This window comes from Dendropsophus ebraccatus, chromosome 12, assembly GCF_027789765.1.
Source record: "Dendropsophus ebraccatus isolate aDenEbr1 chromosome 12, aDenEbr1.pat, whole genome shotgun sequence".
Classification (NCBI taxonomy): Eukaryota; Metazoa; Chordata; class Amphibia; order Anura; family Hylidae; genus Dendropsophus; species Dendropsophus ebraccatus.
Window position 1 is genome coordinate 34,379,793 of NC_091465.1, and position 14,662 is coordinate 34,394,454.

General features: G+C 39.0%; 1 protein-coding gene across 4 annotated transcripts in view; it reads left to right on the plus strand.

Annotated features, from left to right (window-relative positions):
• NCAM1 (neural cell adhesion molecule 1) overlaps nucleotides 1-14,662 on the plus strand; it is a 234,826-nt gene that overhangs the window by 198,481 nt on the left and 21,683 nt on the right. For all 4 annotated transcript variants that reach the window (XM_069948731.1, XM_069948733.1, XM_069948735.1 and 1 more), the window contains exons 14-15: nucleotides 12,454-12,578; nucleotides 13,868-14,048. In XM_069948731.1, the coding sequence (XP_069804832.1) occupies nucleotides 12,454-12,578; nucleotides 13,868-14,048 (306 nt within the window). The remainder of the gene's footprint in view (nucleotides 1-12,453; nucleotides 12,579-13,867; nucleotides 14,049-14,662) is intronic.

Genomic DNA, 14,662 nt, shown 5'->3' on the forward strand with positions numbered 1-14,662 from the left:
AAAACTGAAAGTGCTAGAGCTCTTAGAAGGGGAGGAGGGAAAAACGAAAGCACAAAGATCAAAATTTGCGCGGTCCACTGGGTTATTTTGGGCCTGGTCCTCAAAGGGTTAATAACTATAAAAGGTAAAGAGTCTAATAACATGTAAATAAAGTTCATGCATTCAGTTACAATGGGGTTCAAGACTCTTGTATTCTTCTAGGAACATTGCCGCCTGCCAGCACAACTGATTATTCTAGTGAGTAGAGGGTCGTGAAGGTGGGCTGTTTGCTGTGTGCATGCATCAGTATTATCTAATAATGTTTCATGTACTTGCATACTGGAAACTAGTGTTGGCCTTCTGAGTACTTTATCGCTTACATAAAAGGAGACTTCAAGCTCCTGGGTCACAATGTAGCTTTGGTACCAGAGCCCTTTTCTAATTTAGTATTTTATTATTATTTATTTTTAAGGTGCCCTTGAGTGTAGTACATATGACCAAGGGGCTAACACACATAATATGACAGAAAATTGAGAAAAAAACTTTATGAATAAGGTAAATGACAGACTGGTACATTGGGAGCGAGGACCCTGTCTGTAAGGGCTTGCAGTAAGCTGAGCAGTTTAAACTTTATACATAAACTTATACATAAATACAAATTGAATTTAGGTGGTCAGTCAGTGCTCAGAAGCCCCTTAGAAAATGAGTCTTGCGCTGCACTTGCCTTTTGCACTTCTGCAACATTCTTTTGGGTGTTCAAGTTTCCTGCATTCTCTACATGGGTGGGGGTCCCAGTGGTCATACCATCACTGATCAGCTACTTTTCCCCTCTCCTGTTGATAGGGGATAACTTGTGAAATGAGAATACCCCTTTAAGATACTACAAGGCCCAGTATTGTTAACCCAGTTAATCCTTGTTGCTGTTGTGCTTGTGAGAATTAACTAACTGCAAGAGCTTGCCGAGAAAAATTATAGCAATGTAGAAACATAAAAAACGTACTACTAATAAAACCCTCAGCATGACTTCTTCGTTCTGAGTTTCTGATCTTCTAGTCTTGCTAGTTACCCCGTTTTGTTATCTCTACTAGTTAGTGAGTTATTAGGATCTTACTAGAGATGTATGTCCATATCCATGTGGAAAACATGGATATAGTCATTGGCTGTATCCATGTTTTCCAGACAACCTTAGAGCTTTATCCAAGCTCAGCAGCCGCCACTAATCAAATGCTGATCGTTCGGGTTCGGATGGACTCGAACCCGAACCCGGTTCGCTCATCTCTAGATCTTACGATATGCTTGTGTTATAATGAGCCCATTGAACCGTATAGTGAGCTACGCATGGAGTGTTCTGTTCAGCATTGGTGTGAAGATATAGGGCAGACAACTGGGACTGTTGTGATTGATCTTAGCTGCATGAGGGTGAAGACATGGTGTTACAGATGTTACGAAATTAGGATGTGCAATGCTTAAAGTTTGATTAAGAGGAAAATTCATTTGAAGTTTTACTTAATAGTTATTGTTTTTAATGTGTCTAAAATCATAAAAACGGGGGCCCGGGGACTTTGCAATGCCTATTTCATGAGTAATTTCACCCCCAAAAAATTCATAATGTGTTAGTAATGCTATTGTAGTAATGGATTTGGTATCACTGTTCTCAGACAGAGAGGGTTACAACATGCATACAACAGTTATTAAAACCGAGTAGGTGCGGTTACTAGCTCACTGAAGCCTCCCTTAAATCAAGTCAAATGTAAATGAGCAATACGGGGTGAATATCATGCAAGGAGCCATAATGTCCTTGTATTATGAGGAAAACTCTTTGATTTTAGTAGAAGCAGTATGATGCTAAATTTCCCTTTACGTAGACACTATAAGAAATCTGAGCCCTTGCCTCTTTGTTGGCCAACAGGCTATAACTTCTATTTGTGTTATAGTTCATCAATAAGTCATATTCCCCCAGAATTCCATGTCATTTGAAAGAATTGTGAATTTCTTTATATTCTAAAATGTATATGGTCTGGTGTCAGTTGATAAGTACATCATTATTATAGAGTTCACAAGGTCCATTAAGGTGCTCATACATTTTCTATAAGTGTTATATGACAAATCCCATTCAGCTATCTCTTCTGTTTACTCAATACACATAAACGTTAGGCAAATGTTCATGTATTACAAATGAGGGAAGTTAAACTTCACCTAATCTCCCGGAAAACAAATGGCCAGGTAGTTAAGTCCAACCTCAGGACCATTCTGTTCCCCTACTCAAGGTTGAGTTGAGAAATCCCCATACACATTAGAGTGTTTGTCTGGTCCAGCAAAACCATCAGAGTTGGCCGACTTTTTATTAAAGTGTATAGAGAGCCTTTAATAATCTTTGTTATAATGTGTTTTACCATGTACATTACAAATTATATATAAGTATGGCACATAAGTGCACAATGAAGAAAAGACTAGGATAGTTCAAATACAAGCTTATGGTTTACTGGTAGACTATGGGAAGAACCTCAGTCCTTAAGCTACTAGAGAATCTGTCTTATAAGAATAAGTGGGAAAATGCCAGCTACTCTCCCTGCTCTGTCTATAAAACCAGGATGGTCAGATAGACTTAAATGTGTCCATCCTGGTCACATGACGCTGAGCCAGGACAGAGCCCATTAAGCTTTTATTTAAAGCAAATGTACCATCTCACAATGTTTTTTTTTTTTATATTACCGTGTCTGCCCCAGCATGGTGATACTGGTGAAGCAGTCCCTTTTTCAAAATGCTGCACTCGTTCTTTCATTCGGCTGCGTTTTCTTCTTGTGCACTGACCCTACTCTATGCCCCTCAGTGTAATGATATCCTTTACCCTCGGTGGTGTGCCTTCATTAGAATCAAGCAGGAAAGCATCACCAAAGGGAGGGGATATTGTTACACTGGGGGACGCTAGGCCCGCCTACAGTGCCTACGGTGCATGATGTCCAAAAATATATATAAAAATTACATTGTATGATGGTACATTCACTTTAAATGACAGTGCCCATTTAGTTTTGGCAGTTTTTTTTTAGGTATATGCCCAAGGAGTTGTGTGATTAAAAACAATAAACTCACTTCTCTTCAGCCAGTCAGCAGCTAAGACAAGAAAACGTTGCAGTCGCTGATTGGCTGGGGGGCCTTCAACATCATGAACCTGTATGATACGTCAGCACAGGAGCCAGGAAGGGGAGTTCAGGTTATTGTTTGTTTCACTCCCCCTTGGTCATATAGCTAAAACAGAGCTTGATTTTATGGAATGAGGGACCTAAAGTCAAGAAAACAATGTACTGAAAGAGGTACTCCACTGACCACTTCGGGAAGTATTCTTGGATCTTGGCATGGATTATTTTCTTTTGCTTCTACATCACTTCTGTGTCCTGCCATCTTCAAGCATTACCTCATTTTATCATACCACAAATAAAGCAAAAAAAATTATATATCACTTTGTCTTTGACCCAATAAGCTTTTCCTGAATTAACAATTTTCTCTCCTTTAGCCAACCTGTACTGGCATAAATAAATATATAGTTTTGTTTTTTTTTACGTTTTTCTGCCACTTTATTACAGCTTACATCTAGCATAGCCAAGTAATCCTCAAGTGCCTGGAGACACTGTGCGCTATGCTTATTTCTGATACAAATAAAAGTTTTTGCCACTGTTACTGGTCCAAAGAGCTTACAATTAAAGCAGCATTTTCTTCTACAGGTATAAACTACAACTATGAGGCTAACCGCTATAATAGTAACATATTTCTCCCTTTTCCTTTGGCAACTGTTAACATGTTTTATCTTTCAGCTTTTTGCCAACCTGGTCCTCCTAAGTGTGTCAGCAGACATAATCATGTCCTACTGTGATTGTAATTAACGTAATAATGCATTTTTTTTTCCCTGCCAAATGTTCCAAAAATGAACCGCTTACCATTTCCAGCTGTAATTTTGTTTTATATGTTTCCAGCTTTTTGTCACCTAATGTTTTATGTTACCTTCCCTTTATTTAGCCCTTAAATGTTTTTCCCCTTCTCTCATCGTTTACGTTCTTTTTATATTTTTCATGTGACCTCCCTCCACTTTCCTTTCAACCAATCATGTGCGTGCTATCATGTGAATTGTCATGTGACTTGCATGGTGCTGCTGATGTCCTCCTCGCTGGTGAACAGAAGGTAAAATTCTTTGTTCTGGTTGGTTTTGCAGCATAGTCGGGAGCACTTTTCTTTCTAGGAAAAAGTTACGACTTTACTAGGTTCCTTCCCACACCAAACATAGATAGACCAAATAGATTTCAACACTGTTGTAAAGTGATTGCTTTGCATGGAAGTAAATCCAATGAATAAATTACCCAGAAGGGTGAAGTGGTAATATAATAGGTGTCATATGATAGGAAGCAAACTGTGTAGGCTACCACTAGTCATAGCAGTGGCTTTTGTAAGAAAATAATATATTTTCACAGCAACATTTTTTTTTTTAAACATTGCAACTTAAAGGGTCTGTCTGGGGACAGGAGATTAAAAGAAGCTGTACTCACTTGACCCTGATCCCTTGCAGCTCCCTGTCTGATGGTTCCCGATCCCCAATTGTCACTGCTGCATCATGGTTACTGTCATTTTGTTGTCCTGACAACCCTGGCTGCAGAGGTGTCACACCTCAGTCATTGATTGGATGAGCAGGCACTTCCTGCTGAGACAGTGAGGTAACAGGACCCAGGAAGCAGCAGGGACTAAGAGCTGTCAGACAAGACACGCCCCACAAACTATAAAACTTCCCTATCCCCAAACAACCCCTTTAATGCTCCTCCTATCACTTATTAACAACAAACCAAGAAATCCTCATGTGGACCAATCTAAGTATTCAATTTGCTGATGTCTATTATGGTCGGTAAAGTGTCTACTGAGGAAAACAGCCAGGTCTTAGTAAAATACTATGCAAAACATTCAGTAAATAAAAATATAATACTCCACTGAACAGGTGTAACGCTTGAAATACATGTCACCTTTTCAGAGACATGCAGATACAATGGACTACTACAGTGTAGTCTGTTACCAAATAAATCATTCATTCCAGTCTCATTGCATTGAATGCTGCATTGTATTTCTATTTCTTAATTATACAATAAGTGCTAAATCATGTGCCAAAAAAACATGAAATGCAAAATTGCAAAGTAACATAAATAGCATCATGTTCTAGAATATTTATGACTATGTCCCCTTGTCTGGCTATATGAAAGCCACCAATGGACAGTGATGCGGTTAATAATAATAATAATAATAATAGTATATGTGGTTTTTATGTTCAGTTCCAGATGCTTTAGGGTATACTATTTTCAGTGTTAATTCATAGTATATTTTTCAAATCATTATATTAAAAAACAGGGAGCAGTTCAGACCCCATCGCTGTTTCTAAAATAGCATTATTTTACAATTTTATATAACACAAACATATTTAACAACACTTGTATACAAAACTTAACCTGAAAAACTAAAAATGTTAGGTTGTTGAGGCACAGTATGTTTTTTTAGCACATTGCACAAACAGTGGCATTTCTCACTTTAGATGCATCACTAATCCTAATAAACCAGCAATACTAACCTGTACATGTAAAATTGAAAGAACAAAGAAACCGCCTGCTCTGTTTGATTTGTCTTTACTCTACTTTTGCTGTCACCCGTGTAATGCTAGTTCAGTCCCAACAGACTTGCAGCCCATACACCAACCTGCGCTAGTGTTCTTAATTCCTTTGCCCCTTACCTGAAGTAGTCATGGTTTCTTACATGATCTACAACCAAAAGATTCACTTTAACTAATCGCTTTTTTGCAGATTCCAGCTTCCAATAAGAAACGACATAAATATTGACCATTCAGTTGTATTCTGAAAAATAAAGCCTATGGCAAAGATAACTGGCATGTTATTGTTAAAAACAATCTGTACTTTAAGTTGTCGATCATAAATTATGGATTCATCACACATTGATCTGTTCTTAAAAGCATTTTCAAAATTAGGTCACCTAATATCTAGAAGAGCCAAAACACTAATGGTACTTGTAGTAAGTATGGGCTGAAAGTCATCACTATTCCCAGTAGTAAATCTCTAAATAATAAGTAGTGTAAACATATTGGAAAATAAGAGTTGGGGGATAATCGTTGACTGTCCTTATTAGAATGTGAGGACAGGTGTTGCCTACAGAAGCCTTTGAGGTTACATTGATCAGGAAGCTGGATGCTTATTCTCCGCCTGTTTGCATCTTATTCAGTCTGATCACCATGTGTTTCTTAATTGAGAACCTATCTTGCTGCTTGACCACAGGCTAATGTATGTCCAACAATACATGACCTATAATCAAAAAAGCAACCTCGTGACATTTTTCACCTTGAGATGACATTGGCATGTGTTTGCCTTCATTCAACTTCAACGATGTCCTCTGAATTCAAGTGTGCTATACAAGAGCCAGCAGATAATAAAATAATAATGCTACTTACTGGACTGAATACATTTTATACAATAATAGTAAAAAAAAAAAAAAAAAAGAAGAAAGCTGTGCACTTTATTAAAGTTGCATGAAGGCACAAAGAAGTAAATGAAAGCTTATTTGACTGTGGGAAACACGGAGCTGGGATAATGAAAGCCATGTTGTTTTGATCCTTTCTTCCTAATGCATGATGCATGAAGTTGCATGTCTCCTGCCTATCAATGCTAATCGGTGCTCGTCTGTAAAGCCTGGGTGCATGTTTTGACACCATTTATTTCCAGTCAAAGATATTGTCACCAGAATTTCACAACAGCCTGTCAATTCCATCTCCTTCACTTAACCACGTCGTCTGTAACGATTTTCTTTTCCTCAGTGACTATGCCAGATGTATTTTCAAGTGACTAATCTTCAACTCTCTCCTCACTAATCCTCTTTTCTTATTAGCTGCATTCATCACTAACCCCCTGCATTTTTAGTTTGCTTTTTTTTTGTTTACAGATCATTTATTTCTTTATGCTTTTGTTTTAGTTTCATACTTTTTTTTTTGTTTGTTTCCTAAAATCGGCAGGTCCCGTTTGTTGAGTAATCTCCGTGTAGAGAGCAGTGTACATCTTTTTTTTTTTTTTTTCCACCATAATAAAAACTCCACTCTTCTTCAGTCCTCGGAAATGGAACACTAAAGTACCAATGCGACCACTTATGAAATTGGAGTTTATAAGAATTATGATTTTAATCCGTGTAGAAACAGTGGATTATCCACTAAGGCTCTTATCAATATTTAAGGGTCATTTAGCTGCCTTTGTGCTGTACAAAGTAAACACTTCAAAAGGTTTATAAGAATCTATTAGGGAAATAGTCAGTTATATATATATATATATATATATATATATATATATATATGGCAAATAAGGACAGGTCCAAGTTTTTGATGATTTTGAAAACTGGGGAAAAATAGTCATTGAATTGACATATAAAGAATTTAGAAATCCTGCTTAAAGTGTACTTGTCATATATATGGCCGTCTTGACAGGTACACTTTAATTTGTACTTAAAATAGGAATATAAATGTTTTTTTTTTATTTAATATTATTCAAACAGATACAAAGACAAATTGATATAGACAAGTGACTACGAATATATTTATCACTGAGTAGGTGCAATGGTGAAGATAAATCTGAAGTTTATTAATAAATTATATGTATCTATTAAAGATGAGCGAATCGGGTTCGAGTCGATCCGAACGTTCGGCATTTGATTAGCTGGGGCTGCTGAACTTGGATAAAGCTCTAAGGTTGTCTGGAAAACATGGATACAGCCAATGACTATATCCATGATTTCCACATAGCCTTAGGGCTTTATCCAACTTCAGCAGCCACCGCTAATCAATGCTGAAAGTTCGGGTTCGGATCGACTACAGCATGCTCCAGGTTCACTCATCTCTAGTTTTTGTATTGCTTTTATATTTTTATAAACTTCTATCTGATAGGGCTGCATGTAGAGCTTCAAGTTTAGCACTTAGTGGGTGCTCCCTATGAGGCTGTTCTCTCTCTCCCCTTACTTCACTTTATGCCATAGCCTTCTGTACATGTTTGTGTCTCTAATAAAGTCACCATTCAGTGTAATACACCAAAACTCATACAGAAAAAAATGCTTGCACTAATGCCTTTGGATCAATAGTAATACTCAGATTTGTCTTCTGGACCAATATACCTACTCATTGAGCAAGATATTAATTATTACTTATTATTGTCTATATTAATTTTCTCTAGTTTTGTTCTTCATTTATATTATTTGACGTGGTAATCTTTTTTATTTTTGCTATTGAATACCAATATGGATAACAATATCTCACTCACCATTATGTGAATATAGCCTTGTGTTTATTGTGGAACTTACCTTTGTTCTAAAGAGTTTAATTGCATTGCATAAGTCAGTTTTCAGCAGATTAACAACCTATGTTTTTTGTAGAAAACTTACTTGAATAGATGCAATAATTAACCAATGACATTGTATAAACTATATATTTTTTTTAAATTAATATCTAATACATAATACTACTAGTGTAACATAGACCATTAGTGATAGAAAATAAAATACATGTGTATTTCTAATAAAGTTTTCAAAATAATCCCTATGGTCAAATAATACCTATAGTAAGTTTTTAGAATATTACATGCCAACCTACTATTTTGTATAAAGACAATATAGTCCTTGTCCAGTTATTATTATTTTTTTGTGTGTGTTCAGCGCTTAAAGGGGTATTCCATTTAAGCATAACTTTTTATATGTTGCTGACCATGGTGAGACCGACAATTCCTCTCCCAGTTCTGAGCTGTTGTTTTCTGCTGAAGACACAAAAATCTGTGTGTGAGCTTTTCTCTCTGTCCCCCCCTCCTCCTCCCTCCCTTTTGAGACAGGTGATGTAAACAAGTCCCTGACTTTATCTGCAACAATGTAGCTTCTTTGCTATGCTTGGAGGATTAATCACTGTGAGTTCATTAGCAACTTTACGTCAGATTATCCTTCCTAGCATTACAAAGAAGCTACAATGTTGCTGATACAGCCAGTCTGGGACTTTTTACATCAGCCGTCTCAGAAGGGAGGGGAGAGAGAGAGAAGGGCTCACACAAAGATTTTTGTGTCTTCAGCAGAAAGCAACAGTTTAGAACTGGGAGAGGGAGACTGAATAGAGAATCACAAGTATGAAATAAATTGTTAGTGTCACCATGGGCACCAACATATCAAACATATCAAAATGTTTGAGTCGCATACCCCTTTAGGCTGGGTTCACACTATGTATATTTGAGGCTGTATTTGTGAGGCTGTATAGCAACCAAAACCAGGAGTGGATTGAAAACACAGAAAGGCTATGTTCACATGATGTTGTAATTGAGTGGATGGCCGTCATTTAATGGCAAATTTTTGCTGTTATTTTAAAACAACGGCTGTTATATTGAAATGATGGCAGTTATTTACCGTTATATGACGGCCATCCACTCAATTTCAACATTGTGTGAACAGAGCCTTTCTGTGTTTTCAATCCACTCCTGGTTTTGGTTGCTATGAGGACCTGACTTGAGGACCAAATACTGCCTGAAGTATACAGTGTGTGAACCCAGCCTTAGGCTGCGTTCACACTACATATATTTCAGTCAGTATTGCAACCAAAACCAGGAGTCGATTAAAAACACAGAAAGGCTCTGTTCACACAATGTTGAAATTGAGTGGATGGCCGCCATTTAATGGCAAATATTTGCTGTTATTTTAGAACAACGGCTGTTATATTGAAATAATGGCCGTTATTTACTGTTATATGGCGGCCATCCACTCAATTTCAACATTGTGTGAACAGATCCTTTCTGTGTTTTTAATCCACTCCTGGTTTTGGTTGCAATACTGACTAAAATATACTGACTGAAATATACGTAGTGTGAAGTTAGGCTGGGTTCACACACAGTATATTTCAGGCAGTATTTGGTCCTCATGTCAGGTCCTTATAGCAACCAAAACCAGGAGTGGATTAAAAACACAGAAAGGCTCTGTTCACATTATGTTGTAATTGAGTGGATGGCCGCGATATATACGGTAAATAATTACCATTATTTCAATACAACGGCCGTTGTTTTAAGATAACAGCAAATATTTGCCATTAAAGGGAAACTCTGGGTAGAGGTAAAAAAAAAAAAGAACCTTCTGCAGAAGCATATAACAATACTTACCTATCTATCCCAGTTTTGAAACTACCAAAAATCCATTTGCTGTGGGGGGGTCTTTGTTCTGTTTTGTGTTTCTGCACTTCCTGGTTTATCAGTTATACACAGTACTACAGGTTCCAGAATGCAATGCTTTCCCTCAGCTGTTCTATCACAGTGCCCCACACTGCCTCTTCCCCGCCCAAAGCTGTTGCAGAACATCTAGGTTGTGTTCGCACATTGCAGTTTCATTCTGTTACTGAATTATTTGCAGTACTTTATAATTTCATTGTGGTCCCACCCGCACAGCACACTGTATTCTCTACCTGTAATGCTGATATTGGAATAAAGCAAAGAACTTTTTTAATTATTTTCTTTTTCTTTATATCTCCACGCACATATTATGATCAAGCATCTTTTATCTTTGAAGTTGATTCCCACAAAAAGGACTTTATCCGTTATTATCTTACATGGGATATACTGTTTATGCCTTGTTTTTTGTGCAGGAGGGATTGGCAGTGCTGGCTCTTATCCTCTCTGCTGTTTAGCATTATCTAATTGTGTTACTGCATCATTTGCTGCAGTACTGCAATGACACTCCAACATGTGTGAACATAGCCCTAATTTCTCTGTAGACTTTTACACAATCAGCGAAGCTGAAACACCTTCTTCTGGCCGGTCAGAGATGTTAAATTACGCCCTGCCCCCTCTCTGCATCATTAGCCTGTGTCTAGCAAACACACACAGTGTGAGACAGAGGCATGGAAGATTTGTCTCCTAAGGTGGGAGAACAGTGGGAGCAAGAGACAATGTGGATCCGCACAGAGGCCATATTTTTTCAATTCCTGGATTTCTGTCAGCTACCAGTGTGGCAGAACCGTATAGATACGGTAATACATTGTATAGACATATCTATATAACTTTTAATGTACTTTTAATAGAAAACAAGTTTCTCTTATCCGGAGTTTCCCTTTAAATGACGGCCATCCACTCAATTACAACATTATGTGAACAGAGCCTTTCTGTGCTTTCAATCCACTCCTGGTTTTGGTTGCTATGAGGACCACAATACTGCCTGAAATATACTGTGTGTGAACCCAGCCTTAAAGGGAACCTGTCACCCCCCCGTGCCGGGGTGACAGGCTCCCGACCCCCCGTTAGAGCCCCCTATACTTACCTAATCCCGCCGGGTCCCGCTTCTGGAGGTGGTCGGGTGATGAAGATCTCAGCCTCTGCAGCCCGGCGCGCGCGCTGAGAGATGAGTCCAACGCTCATAGAGAATGACTGAGTGCTGGACTCTCCTGTCATTCTCTATGGGTGTTGGACTCATCTCTCTGCAGCGGCTGAGATCTTCATCACCCGACCACCTCCAGAAGCGGGACCCGGCGGGATTAGGTGAGTATAGGGGGCTCTAACGGGGGGTCGGGAGCCTGTCACCCCGGCACGGGGGGTGACAGGTTCCCTTTAAATTGTGCTGTTACAGCGCACCTACCATATACTATATCTTGTGAATTTATTAGTCCCATGGCAAAAATATTTCCTGTGTTTTTTCTTATTAGTGTGTTTAGTTGGGTTGTTTTCAACCTGTAAGCTACTTCGTTTAACAACTTTAAAAGTGATCTTACCTGCATTCACCTTAAAGGGGTAGTGTGGCGGTAAAGAATTATTCACAGAATAACACAACTTTATACAACTTTGTAATGTATGTTATGTCTGAGAATGGCCCCCTTCCCCGTGTCCCACCCCTACCCGTGTACCCGGAAGTGTTGGTGCATTATACATTACCTGATCTGTGTCGCGCATGTCCTCCATCTTGTGCCAAACGTTATCTTCGGCCAGCCGGCCAAATCGCTGCCGCCGTCCCCCCTATGCCGCGTCATAACTGTGCTTAGCCGCGAATGGCTGAGCACAGTTATGCTCAGCCAGTTGCGGCTGAGCATCGGATGCCGCTGCGGAGGGCGGCCGGCATTCGGGACAGTCGGAGCTGTTCGCCGTCCGAAGAAGACGTCACTGACTGAAGATCGGAGACGGGGTCAGCACGTGACAGGTATGTATAGCGCACCACACTTACGGGTACACGTGGGGGTGGTGGGACATGGGGAAGGGGGCCATTCACAGACATTACATACATTACAAAGTTGTGTAACTTTGTAATGTGTGTTATTCTGTGAATAATTCTTTACCGCCGCACTACCCCTTTAATGCAAGTTCTGGGCTGTGTACAGCACAAAGCTTCCAGTTCCTTTCTGTTAGTTATTCAAGTTCTGTCAGCAATCATTTAACTGTGAGAAACACTAATTCTTTCCAGGAGAACCAAGTGCTCCAAAGCTGACAGGTCGTGTTGGAGAAGATGGAAACTCATTTAAAGTTGTCCTCATCAAGCAAGATGATGGTGGCTCTCCTATCCGCCACTACCTGGTCCGCTACAAAGCTGTAAGTACACTCACTATGAAGTGACTTTTTTTTTTTTTTTTTATAGCAAAGCTTCCTGTGGGAGTAATTATTTTTAACTGATTAAGTGCTATGTTTTAATAGAATAAAAGAGGTGCTCTAGGGAGCCATCAGGGTTGGAACAGTTTTTTTAAATAGTCTCTTAACCTGAACATGTGTAACAGGGACTGATAGTGAAGGACAAGGGATGAACGGTGGAATACGCAAAACAATAAGTGTTACAGTAAAGGAATTACATAGTAGCAGTTCATTAAAAAAAATTTTTTTTATCCATATAAGATTAGTAGGGGAAGTAACAGGAGAAAATATTATTTTACTGAAATAATAGTAGGTGCTTGGAACAAACTTCTAGAAGTTGTGGTTGGTAAATCCACAGTAATTGAATTTAAATAGACACAGTTTTTTTCAGAAAACTTTGCATTGATAGTTAAAGAGAATATAACTTTGTAATATATCTTATCAGACAAAGATGCTTTGTTTTACTGTTATTAAGTATCTTCCCTCCTTTTGTCTGTCTGTCATCCACTCTTAAGGCCCTATTACACTAAATAATTATTAGCATTACTTGGCCGATAACCGGCCTTTCAGGTCAATAATTGTTTAGTGTAATACCACACGTTGAAAGGCCATGATCAGCTGACATGCATGACTGTGCTGATCATGGTCTCTCGTTAAGTCTGCTGTGTGTCACTCAATGTAATAGGATCGCCATTACTACAATGGGCTGCCCAAATGATCTATGGTATGTTCAGGCAGCCCCTCCCGCTGCTCCCCACTTGCTGCCTGTCCATGTAATAGCACAAACAGTGGGCGGGGAACAACAATATTTTTGTGATAAGCAAGAATAGGCTGTGAGGTTTGCTCCCACTCATAAGAAAAAGGTGCACTAGCTGATCAAGCTGCTGCAGCAAGCATGGGTCGAATTGCGTATGGAGGATGTTTGCTATCTTGTGGAATCTGTGCCCTAACATCAGCAAACTGTGATTGGCACAAAAAAGACCAATCCATTATTGAGTAGGTGTTCCTCATGTATCATGTTGTGGAAGAGATTCACCGAACCATCTGCAAAGTAAATACAGAGCAGTTACCCATAGCATCCAGTTTGCTACTTTTTATTTTTTTTAAATGACTAGGGACAACTGCTCCACTATTTCTTTACACAAGGTTTCATAAATCACCTTTTATGTACCTTGATAGTTTGTAAAATTTGGCATTACTATGTAATGTGCCTGAGGCCGACTGTCAACCATTGGTCGATGCTTATTTCCTAGAAAAATTCAGTGGACTGGAAACCCGAAATGAAGATATCATCCGACAGCGATCACATTATGCTCCGTTCATTAGATTGGAATGCTGAATACGAGGTGGTGGTTGTAGCTGAGAACCAACAAGGGAAGTCAAAGGATGCTCGCTTCAACTTCAGGACCACCACAAAGCCCACAGTCATTCCAGGTACCTTTTATGCCTTATTGCCTCTCCTTTCTGCTTAACCATTAACGCAAGATTGCTGCTTTCTAGCTAACGTGCTTGAATATGCCCCTGACCAGCTGCTTGCTTATAACCAACCACCACAACTGGTCTTGCATGCACAGCTTGTGTTGTGCCTGGACCTTGTCTTGATGCAGTAGGCTGAACGTGACTATGTTGCAAACATTACTACGGAGTGACACTAAATTGCTTGTGGGTTTTGTTGATGTTTGTAAATGTCTTGTAAGTACTCTGTAAGTAAGGTTTCCTGAATTGTTCCCCATTTCCTTGCCTTTACCATAAAATAACAATTCTGGAGTATCTTTTTTTAGTACTCTTCATGATGCTATTCCTATTTTACTCCTTCTGGAAATGGGGGAATAAATTGAAAACTGTGTTTACATTTTTTTTTTTAAAGAAAAAACTACCCTGGAGCTTTTTTTTTCTGTAGAACTTTACAGCTAGGTGACAACATGCCCTTTTATTAGGGTATATTCCTATACAGTCTTATATTTCTTAGTCCAGTCAGTGCGGACAGTGCCAGACTATGTAGGGACACACCCTACCCCATGGTTACACCCATTTGCCAATTTATTTAC